The sequence below is a fragment of the Panthera uncia genome (assembly GCF_023721935.1).
Source record: "Panthera uncia isolate 11264 chromosome B2 unlocalized genomic scaffold, Puncia_PCG_1.0 HiC_scaffold_25, whole genome shotgun sequence".
Taxonomy (NCBI): Eukaryota; Metazoa; Chordata; class Mammalia; order Carnivora; family Felidae; genus Panthera; species Panthera uncia.
In genome coordinates, this window is record NW_026057581.1 from 15,994,755 (window position 1) to 16,006,675 (window position 11,921).

Sequence of the window (11,921 nt, forward strand, 5' to 3'; positions counted from 1 at the left end):
AGGAAAGGAAAGGAAAGGAAAGGAAAGGAAAGGAAAGGAAAGGAAAGGAAAGATATAACCTATGTCTACGTTTCTGGATTTTCGTGTATCCGATGGATTTAAAGCAAAATTGTAACTGTAACAACATAGGGGCCAGAAAGAATACAGATGGTCTCTGCTTTTGGATACAAAATATTCCCAGGGAGACCTTCACCATTGTCCCAACCTGTGGGTGTCAGAGTCAGAAATTACAGTGGTGAGGAAGGAGGCAAAAGTTTTTCGCTGGCAAATGAATGGTAGTTATTGAAATCAGAGATGGTCTTACAAGGATTTACAAAACAATTATTACTGTGTGTTTTTACCACATGGAGTTTGCGAGCTTAAGGAACATGACCCAGCAGTGTAATAACAAGCCCGAGTATAATAGCATTCTATTAAGGTTTGTTTTGCCTCCTTTTCCATGTCTGCTGTATTTACATTTAAGTTTTAATGGATGTTTTGGCCATGTGTTTGCCCCTGAGGAGATTTTGTAAAGGCTTTTGTGTTTTTTAATACAGAAGAAGTGTTATATTTAATGCATAGTAAGCAAAAAATACCCTGAATGTCCCCAGAAATGAGATCTTGCTGGTGCGATAAAACTTCATCTTTCTTTAAGTTTATTTATTTATTTTGATATAGAGCGTGTGGAGGAGGAGCAGAGAGAGAGGGAGAGAGACAAAATCTTAAGCAGGCACAGAGCCTGACACGGGGATCTGTCTCACGAACCGTGAGATCATGACCTGAGCCGAAATCGAGAGTTGGACACTTGGGGCACCTGGGTGGCTCAGTCAGTTAGGCGTCTGACTTTGGCTCGGGTCATGATCTCAACGCTCCCGAGTTCGAGCCCCACGTTGGGCTCTGTGCCGACAGCTCAGAGCCTGGGGCCTGCTTTGGATTCTGTGTCTCCCTCTCTCTCTGCCCCTCCCCTGCTTGTGCTCTGTCTCTGTCTCTCAAAATTAAACTTTTAAAAAAAAAAGTTAAAAAAAAAAAGAATTGGACGCTTAACTGACTGAGCCACCCCGGCACCCCTAAAACTTCATTTAAAATTATCAATCCATTAGCACCATAAACAAACCAAAGACATTGTTTTAGAGACTTGGGGGAAAGGACCTCAGTTTAGAGTCAGTGTAAGGAACTGATTCTAAGATTTTTCAGCGTTGCCTGAACAGAGGGAAGGAGGCGAACACTGATAAGAACACAAAGCGGGCGATATTATGGAAGCTCATTGTGAGAAACAGCTTCTGAAGGACAAAGTCTCTCAATGACCAGTCCAAGAGGCTAGAAGCAGCCGTGTCTATCTTGATCAACTCAAATCAACACGAGAGCCAGTCCAACAAGGAAATGAAACAGAGGAAAAAGGCAGAGACCGTATTTTTAAGCGTTACCTGCTTTTCAAAATGTGGAGGCTCCCTGAATTCTTTCACTGGAGAAAATTAAGTGCTCTTGCCCCTCGAGGATCTTAGAGATAAGAGTGGGACCATCCTAGGCTTATGGATTTAGGGCTTGGAGCCTGCATGACTGTGATGGAAACCTGGGGGCTCCATGGGTTATCTCGGGGATTAAGGCTTGCTTCTTTCTCCAGAATCAGGCAAATGCATCTGATTATACCCGTAGCCTCAAAAACAGGGAAGATCTTGGGGCGCAAAGGTGGCTCAGTCGGTTGAGCGTTTGACTTCAGCTCAGGTCATGATCTCGCAGTCAGTGAGTTTGAGCCCCGCGTTGGGCTCTATGCTGACAGCTCAGAGCCTGGAACCTGTGTCTCCCTCTCTCTCTTCCCCTCCCTCCACTCATGCTCTGTCTCTGTCTCTCTGTCAAAAATAAATAAACATTAAAAAAAAATTTTTTTAAACCTAGCAGGATAGCTCTTTATAACAGCTCCGTAGCTCCCTGGGGGGGGGGGGGGGGGGAAGTGAGTAAAAGTAAATGCTCCTTATGTTTCACGTTGCCACTCGTGTAACCTTGTAAGAATGCTCTGTGCGCTGGTAAATTTAAGTTCTTGTGGCCAAGGCTATTTTGCAACAAGGTATCTAAAATGCTTTACCAATAGGGGCGCCTGGGTGGCTCAGTCCCTCGAGGGTCTGACTCTTGACTACGTCTCAGGCCATGACCTCCTGGTTTTGTGAGTTGGAGCCCCGTGTAGGGCTCTGCGCTGACAGTGTGGAGCCTGCTTGGGGTACTCTCTCTCTCCCTCTCTGCCCCTCCCCTGCTCACATTCTCTCTGTCTTTCTCTCTTTCTCTCATATAAACATTTGGGGCACCTGGGTGGCTCAGCCGGTTGGGCGTCCGACTTCGGCTCAGGTCATGATCTCACCATCTGTGGGTTCGAGCCCTGCGTCCGGCTCTGTGCAGACCGCCCGGAGCCTGGAGCCTGGAGCCTGGAGCCTGCTTGGGATTCTGTGTCTCCCTCGCTCTATGCCCCTCCCCCGCTCACGCTCTGTCTCTCTCTCTCAAAATAAACATTCCAAAAATTTTTAAAAAGTAACCATTAACATTTTTTTAAAATAAAAATTGAAAGATAAAATGCTTTGATATCCTAATTCTTAAATCCCTGTCTCAGGCTTAGCATTACGTCTGCAAGAGATTCAGACCAAAGTGGGCATTCCACTGAGGACAGGAGACAAAGGCATAATTTGGTAGAGAAGGATGGGGAAAGAGCAGCACTGTCCTTTTAACCAATGCATTTGGAACGAGATATTCAAGGGAAAACTGTACCAAAATGATGGCTAGTTGACAAGGGAAGATCACTTCACTGCATCCTCTCTGTGAGCACGTACTATTGTTTCAGCCCATGATGTTTTTGTTTACTCTGGAAGGAAATATTTTACCCCCTCTGAGATAATTAATTTTTGTCAGTTTCACTGTTTATAAGGGAAACTGAGAAACTGTTAATTGAAATACAGAATGAGTCACTGTTTTCAGTAATTTTTGGCAGTGTTCTAATTTGTGTCAATCCCAGCCTAATTATTAGATTTTTTGGAAGCAGAAAGCATATTTGATTTTTCTCTTCCTGAGTTGTTTTTTCTTCCTCAGAGGAAAAAAAAAATCATGCGCAGCCTGATAAAGGTTATACAATGTATATGAACGCGAGGTGAAATACCAGGACGTTTGAAACAGCAGGAGGTGTATTGTATCACACTTGTCTCCTCACGGTAGCTCCATGTTTAGAAAGCTCTCAGACGGCCGTCTTCCTCCTATCCCCCAGCTCCGGCCAAAAAATGTGATTCTTTTAAAGACCTTTTAGCTGGTATTAAGCCACAGTATATGGCCCGTCACTAATGACATCACCGAGGTAAACTTCCCAGAAGTCATCAGGGAGAAGTCATTTGGAAATCCAATTGAATGTCACTTGCAAAGGGCAGGCTTCTAGACGAGGTGACCAGTCATGCATTCCTGAGTTATTTGTTGCAAGAGCATTAATCACTACGAACTCATTTGCTCCTAATGCGAACGCACTACATTATTCCCCGGGAATTCTGTTCCAAATGATCGTTAATGTAGAGAATGGAAGCTGCTGACGACAGACAGGGTTAATAAAATCTGTCAGATCAATGGCCAGTATAATGGGACTGTTAATGCTTCCTAATAGAAGCCGGATCTTCCTGGCTGCGGCAGAGGGAGGGCGGGTGGAGAGGCAGGTGGCCGTGCTGGGCAGACAAGCCCCGTCTCTTGCCTCCCGAGGTGGCCTCTGGGTGAAAAGATCATTGACGGCAGTCACGGGGCGTAGCCAGGGCTCGGAGGTGGCCACGGCTGGGAGCATAGGCAACCACCGTGGGCTGGGGAGGGAGCCACAGGGTGGCCACAGGGACCGCTGTGCTACCCTCTTCCAGCTGCTTGCACGCCTGCATCTGAACACCTGGCGCTGTGGGCAGCCCAGAACCTCCCTTCAGCCACACTGGGCCACCAAGGGGATGAAGGACAGCGGTCACAGTGATAATGGTGGCAATCCCAGCTAACACTCACTGGAAGTGCTCAGGGGCGGAGGGCGAAGCCCTTTACACGCTCTACCCCTCATCCTCAGGGTGGTGTTCCCTGTGACATGTGGACTGGCTATTCTCCATCCTATAGCCTAGGAAGCTGAAGTTCAGGTTCAAGTCACGAGCCCAAGGTCAGATCTGAAAGTTCGTGCCTGCAATCACGATGCACTTTATTAGAGGGAGAGACGCAGAAACTATAGCCGAAAATCAGACCAGAGAAAGATGTGGGGTATGCCAATTGGCCTACGTGACTTTCCACTTGTACATGCAACCCGTCAGTAAGTTCAGGACCATCCTGGGGCAAAGTCTATCAAAGCTGTAGCATGGGGACGCCGGGCGGGGGGGTTGAAGGGGCTCAGTCAGTTGAGCGTCCGACTCTTGATTTCGGCTCAGGTCATGATGGGTTGTGGGATGGAACCCTGAATGGGGCTGAGTGCGGAGCCTCCTGGAGATTCTCTGTCTCCTTCTGCCCCTCTCCCCCACTTGTGCTCTCTCTCTCCTCTCTCTCTCTCTCTGATATTAAAAAAAAAAAAAAATTGTATATATAAAAGCTATAGCTTGTCTGCAACACTGTTCCTCTAAGCTTTGCTACTAACATGAGGGAACCCGGGGCCTGGAAGAGGCCTAATTACTTTATACCAACCAACTGCAGCCTTGTCAGGGCCCCAGGAGGCCCTCTCTGCCCAGCAATGCCCTCTTATTAAGATTTGTTCCTTCTCCTTCCACCCCTACCGCATAAAAACTTGCCACATTTCTCGTCATCTGCGGGTCTGGATCTCCTGACCGTACCCTCCCTAGTTCAGGTAGAGTGAGAAGAAACTGTGGTCTTCTGGAGATGCCTCTGAGCACGACGCAGACATGACTGAGAGCAAAGGCCACCCAGAGCCGGCACCCAGGGCCCCAGCCACACAGCCGGGCATGGGAGCACGGTGATATGGGCCCCGTGACATCTCTAAGCCCCAGCGACTATTGCCTTGGGGATCAGGAATGGGAATGAGTTGGGGTTTACAAGCGGAGCCTGAGGACACGAGAGGCTACCAAGAGCCGAGGCAATCGGGGACCGGGGATGAAAGGGGAGTGATAGCTGTACGTGTGAAAATATATATACATGAAATACTCACACTACTAGATGTTCCCAGTAAGCAGTATTCTCCACCACCCCACCCCCAGATCTTACGAGTACACATCGTAAGTGCCAGACTACATGGAGCGGGATACAAATGCAGTGGAATTGGGTGAGAGAAATTAGCAAGAGGAAAATTCAGAGACAGCATCGTGGAAGATTGTCTTGGCTGTGAAGAACATGAATGATTAGAATACAGGGAGAGAAGGCATTCCACACGGAGAGTCGGGGCATGAACAGAAGTGTGAGGGTGGGAACTAGCACGCTGAGTGCAAAGGGGAATGGAGGAAACAGCTTTGTTCTAGTGAAGGAGTGTGTGTGGGTGGGTGTGTAAGTGTGTGTGTGTGGGGGTGGGTGGGTGGGTGGGAAGAGAAGAGCAGAGAGCAATAAGCAGGAGCAGAGAAGGTGCTAGAACATTACAAAGAGCCTTGGTGGCCAGACAACGGAGTTTGGACCAGTATGGCAGGCAGTAGGGAGCCATTGGAGGCTCTTGGGCATCTAAGGAGCATGACGCGAGCCAAGTTTGGGGAAGTTTCAGCTGGTAGTTGCATGAGAAGGTAGATTGGAAAGGAAGGAGAGAACTGGGGGCATGGCAGGCCGCCAGGGCTGTCTGACGTGACGATTTATCATTTCTTCTCCTCCAGCACACATCCATACTGCCCTTCTCGCTGGTTGAAGTCATCCTCAGGCCACATTGCTACCCACTGAAGAAGAAAGGACTCACCTTGTTGGCTGTGGCCAGCCTCGCTTACATCAGCAGGTACGCATCGCAGAGAGGAAATCTCCTTAGACTTTTCTTTCAAGACTCTGGATACCCCAGAAGCAGCACTCTGTTCTATAGGAGTGCCTCCATCTTGGGTTAACAGGGATTTAACCATCATTACATCGTTAGGCAGGATAGATTCTTACTGTCTGATGTGGACGCTCACGGGAAAGTCACTTGTGCCAGAGTGCACAGGTGTGAGGGCACAGGGAGCAGTTGCACACTCCTCTCTCTGTCTCGTGAAGAAGTCATCATTGCACAGCTATGCATGTTACTCTCCCCAAGAAAATATTGATCGTTGGTTCCGTTTGCAATTAAAAAGGCATTTGATGGCTCGGGCATGCTCCTTTGGCCCGTTTCTGTTGCCTGTATCTTTAGGGGCTTATTTGCATCAACATTCGGCACCAGAGCTCCTACGGGGCGTTGGGGCAATTTCCCAGCGCCTTGCAGACCAGCCACGCTGGAGGCACGGGAGAGCTGGCCTAGACTTCATTATTCAACTACCTGCTGCCACCAATACTCAGGAACGCTGCCCAATGGTCTGTAATCAAGGGAAAAGGCTTGGCCTTCCACCCAATGACTAGAACGGCCCCCCCCCTTCCCATGCTGTCGCCTTCTCATCCGCTATCTCGCTCTACAGACAGGGGCATGCCAAGCATGATCCCTGCAGATCAGAAGCTAATCTTGCTGTTCCTTCTCCAGTCTAGACTCATCTAAGCCGTTCGTGTCTGACAGTCTGGGTAATCCCCCAATCCCTCCTTATATATGGAGGTTCAATTAAGTATAGGGCTCTGCTGGAGGTAGCAGCCAGAATGAGAGCACATTCCATAGGACGTTGCTTGTTTCATTGGCTTTGCCGTCCTTTGCTTCAGAGCCCATAACCTTTGTGCCCAGAGCTCAGATGATGGCTCCTCCCGTCCCTTTTGTGTCCTTCTGGAATGTATGTCCCTCCTCCCCTGCTGCACCTCTCCTTCTCTGAGTGCCCCACATCTTTCTTGCTTCTCTTCTTTTGAAGAAAGAAAGTACTTGCTCAATAAATCTACCTTAGAACACTACACTGGCCTCCAGTCTGGGGCCTTTCCTTTTTTTTTTTTTTTTTTTTTTTTTAGAGACAGAAAGCATGAGCAGGGGAGGAGTAAAGAAAGAGAGAAGGAATCCCAAGCAGGCTCCACATCTATCCCAGATCCTGACACGGGGCTCAATTGTATGGCTGTCAGATCACGACCTGAGCTGAAATCAAGTCAGAGGCTTAACCGACTGAGCCACCCAGGCACTCCTGGGGTCCTTGCACTTTAACAAAGGACACTTTTAGGGAGCAGGTGATGGTTGGACACCTGCTGGCAGTTGATTCTGGAGCACAGTGTCGAGAAGGATTCTGAGACCCTACAAAAAAGAGTTTTGTCATCCTTAGCAATATCTGTCCATAGTGTAAGAATGGCAGGTGGGAAGATACGTGCCAGGTACTTAGCATATCTGGCTTAACCCATAGGACTAAATCCCTAAAGATAGAATATCTGGATCCTGAGGTTGGGTAAGAGTATGTATATATCAAGATATTTTCTCGTATTATTATGTGTGGACCCGAAGCAGGGTGGCCCCTGGCAGATTATCCACACGAATTTCCATACTTTTGCCTTTTTGGGCGGACTTTCATCGGATTGAGTTCTCCTTGCTGAGTGTAACTTTTGGAGTTTATATATACGGTAGCATCTTTGGTCTGTTAACTTCTTCCACCTAACGACTTGGAAGGCGGTCACCCGTCGTCACACCTGACTTTTGCCCTCTTATCTTCAGAGACCAAGAGGGTAGAAAAGCACCTAACGCCACTGGTATCTTGGGGAGTAATTGTGGCGGCCGCAAAGATGAGAAGCAGCAGTCAAGAGAGCTTAGCTTGTCGGTGGAGAAAAGAGTTGCAATGAGATGGGGGTCCGGTGCGAGAGTATCACGTGTCCATTCGATTATTCATCAGTGCCAGGCACTGTGTTAACCAACTGAAGACACGGCGGTGTGCAAGGCACCATGCTGCCTTCAGCGTCTGTCTGAGAGACAGGAAATTGCCCACAGGGCCAACAGGGTGAGGGGACTATAATAGGAGGAAGCACAGGGTGCTGTGGGTGCCAAGGAAGGATGTTGAGAGCTGGCTTCGGCAGGGAATTGATGTCCCAGCTGAGACCCAAAGAATGAGAAGGAATAAGTCAAGACAGACATGGGAAAGATCTTCACACAGAGGGAACAGCATCTGCAAAGGGCTGGAGTTGCTGAGGGTAGGGCTGAATTGGAGGACAGGAAAAGCCGGCTCATGAATTCACATCAGTGAATCTGGACCGTAGGAGGTAAGGGCTTGTCTGTGGGAAAGTTTTAAGTGGAGGAGTAAATGACTGATTGGAAAGATGACTCTGGAGGAAATTAAAGAAGAACAAGACGGGGAGACCAATTAGTGGCACTTGTAGCTGGAAAGAATGGATGTTAGCCAACCGATGACAATATCGGTCAATCTGCAAACGGAATCAGAGAGGGCGAGTGATGGAAGTGACTGGGAGGTCATCTAGCACCGAAGGCCTGAAGCCTCACAGATTAAATGACATGCCCCAGGTCCTGTGGCTGGGGAAAAGTTGAAGCTGGGACTTACACTCCGGGCTCCCGTTTCCAAATCCAGTTCGCTTTCCGCCGTCTCCACACGGCCGGAGATTTGCTCAGCTCCCCGCGTGAGCAAAACATACTCTGCAAAGTGAGCTGGGGGGTGAGCATGAGCCGAAGCTTAACCTCATTTCCACGGTCGAAAAACTTCGGTGATGTCGTTGTTCCCGGCTCTGTGCTCGGACTGGATGTTACAGTGATACAATGGAACGAGGGGAGGGAGGGAGGTGACAGAGACCTGTCGCCAGTAGGAACGTGACTGGGTGGGCCCGGGTGAGGAGCGGAAGAGGTTTGCGATTTGGACCTCCTCATCACCGATGAAGTACCAAGGCGGCATTTGGCCCCGTTAGGCTCCTCTTTTGCTGGGACAAAGAGGACACTTTCGCTGCTGCATTGACTACAGCTTCCCTACCACCCGCTCCCGGTGGTGGGAGCTCAGACTCGGCCGTCGGCCGCCTCCGCCCTTACGCAATGCCCTGGGGCCCGTGGGGCCCTCGCAGCGACAGATGGCCATCAACCAAGTTCCACAAAGTGTGGCTATCCACAGAGACGTTTTAGGGAAGTGGCTGGGGGCCAGCTGTTAGGCAGGCCGGTTTGGATGGTCAAATAGGGAAACGGCGTGGCAAGAATGAGGTAAAGAGTATGGGCCGGGGCCAGCGTGAGAAACAAACATGGGTCAGAAAAACGGCAGTAACACTGAGCCGGGGAAGCAGCGCACTGCCGAAACCGTGTCACGACGACCTAAAAATAGCCACTGGGACCGTGGGGACTGCCTCACACGTGGCCCTTGATTTTTGTCATTTTTCAGATTGCAGAATTGGAGGGCTGGCCCATAAGTGGGAAAAGAAAGCTTTGCAAAGGAGCGATGACTGCAAACGTTTCATTTCCTTTGGCAAGCCTTACTCACCTAGAAATACGGTAGCTTGCTTCCCGCTCCCTTCTCTCTCACCCCTAAACTCGTCACCCAGCTCTCTCTGAGGTCATGGCGAGGAGCAGGAAAACAGACCTGTTCCTACCGCTGGCTCTGATCCGCTCTTTTAGTGAACAAATATTCCCCCTAACATGAGGCTGGTCCTGTTGGGAAGAGCCAAGTTATATAAGGCCCAGCCCCAGTCTACGGGGGGTTTGTGCTTCATAAGTGGGGATGAGCCGCGCATCGTCAGAGCACAAGATGGGAGGTGAGGAAATACAGCAAATACAAGGAGCCACGGGGAACACAGAGGAGGAAGCAGCTTTGCACGGGAAGCAAAACAGAATAAAATAACCCCCAAACAAAAGGTGGGCGGAATATTCTTATCATTGAGTTTGATCCCAATGTCCTAGTCTTGATCCATGGTTACGTCATAGCTCCCGTGTCTGCCCATGTCTGGGTGCTCCGGGCATTATTTTCCTGGCGGCAGGTGGCCCGGGTCTCCAAGATCCTCCTCCCTGAGCGTTCCAATAAGCCCATGAGTGTTCACACCTGCCGACTGGTCATGCACACCTAGCCTCCTGGGCCCCCCGTCTCCACCGGGCTCCGCATCCAAGTCAGTTTGCACTCCACCCCCCATCTGCTGAGACCCACACTGTTATCGCCCACAGGTCCCCTGTGTCCATAGGATAACACTACCGGCCGCTACGACAGCCCCAGCTGACCTGCAGCGGGTTGCCACCTTGCTCTCGGTAGACCAGAAATCTGCAGGTGCCGCAGGTGTCTCTGCTATCTCGTGAGGTCTTGCCAGGGACGAGCATCACACAGATACGCAGCTATGACCCAGCAGCGGGGGAGGTGTCTGTAAAGTCGTCCTCAATAGCAGCTCCTGTGAGGCAAGAGAGATCATTTCTGTCTTCTATACTCGGCTCACTCAGGTGAGCTTCCCCATCAAAGGTGCCTGGGCCCTCAGGGACAACAATCCTCTAAATCTGGTCATCCATTTCCATGCACACACATTTACACATACAGATACCTCAGCGCCGGAATACATTAAAAGCTGCCAGAGCGATGCACTAAGCTGAGTTCCAAGATCAGCATCTACGTCCACTAAGGCATCATGGTAAATCGCTGCCCGGAACCACTGTTAACTTTTTCCCGGGTATAAATACAACGCTTGTCTGGGATTGTCTAGACGCACCGGAGTTTCACACCCTTGAATCTTGAGATCAGACTCCCAGTCCCATTTTTCCCAGAGGTACTCCTTTGTTCCCATGTAAATTAGTATATGAAATAAATATAAAGATGCCAACACAAGGCCCCTAGTTGTCCACATTTGGAGCCCAGGCCAGCTGGGGAGCAATCTGGAGACAGGTAAAAGTGGAGGACTGGGAGAGGGAAGGGTCGTCCACACTTGTCCCTCCTGTGCAAACCTTGGCTCTTGCTCGACCCAAATGCCTGTTTCAAAAATTAGAAGTAATACGATGCTGAAGAGTGATACTCCTGTACAAGGGGGAATGAGGGCACCCGAGACACATTGTGGAAGTAACAGAATAGGTTTGTGGCTTCATTGGCATGCCATGGGCCAACGAGAAGAAAAAGTCAAGGACGGTTCTATGAGTTTTTGGCTGGTAGACGAGGGAAGATGGTGGTCGCACTAATACATGTAGAAACGTTAGGGAAACAAAATGGCTTGAGGGTGTAAGTGAAAGACTCCATGTAAAACCCCCTATCTGTGTCCTATTCCAAAAGATTCTGGTTTAATTAGTTTAGGGTGCGTCCTGAGCATTGGGATTTTTAAAGCTCCCCATGGCAGTTCTCATCTTCAGCCAAGGCTGAGAACCACTTGGCTAGAGGAACTTCCATTTGGACATCCTTCCCAGGAGAGGTGGGACAGTGGAGATCCAGGGAGTAAACCCTCCTGGTAGAATGAGCTTCCTGGAAAAAGAGTGAGAGACTGAGAGTGGGGAGAGAGAGAGAGAGGGAGAGATGGAAAGTAAATGCTGGGGGGCAATGCCCTCCCCTAAGGGGCAGGAAGGACAATGGGGCAGCAGAGTAGCAAAGAATGATCCAATGGTAGAAAATGGAGAAGGTACAAGAGCCCAACAGTCCCTGAAGGGAGGATGAGGCACCGGCCCAGAAGGGGGCAATATCGTGAGGGTGGGCAACAGTTTTAACTGTCTTGAACAGGTGGCCACCCCAAACAACTCTCATTATTGCTGATATTTTTCAACATCTAGGTAAATAATTTAGCCCTCTAGCTTCACCGTTTCTTTCTACTCTATTTAAAATTTCCTTTTCTTTTCTCTTCCTTTTCTTCTTTTCTTTTCTTTTCTTTTTTTTCTTTTCTTTTCCTTTTCTTTTTTTCTTTTCTTTTTTCTTTTCTTTTCTCTTTTCCTTTCCTTTCTTTTCTTTTCCTTTCCTTTCCTTTCCTTTTCTTTTCTTTTCCTTTTCTTTCTTTTCTTTTTTCTTTTCTTTTCTCTTTTCCTTTCCTTT

The 11,921-nt window shown here is 49.1% G+C and overlaps 1 protein-coding gene across 3 annotated transcripts in view; it reads left to right on the plus strand.

Annotated features, from left to right (window-relative positions):
* Window positions 1–11,921, plus strand: part of ADTRP (androgen dependent TFPI regulating protein) — an 83,665-nt gene that overhangs the window by 37,902 nt on the left and 33,842 nt on the right. For all 3 annotated transcript variants that reach the window (XM_049655038.1, XM_049655039.1, XM_049655037.1), the window contains exon 5: window positions 5,760–5,875. In XM_049655038.1, the coding sequence (XP_049510995.1) occupies window positions 5,760–5,875 (116 nt within the window). The remainder of the gene's footprint in view (window positions 1–5,759; window positions 5,876–11,921) is intronic.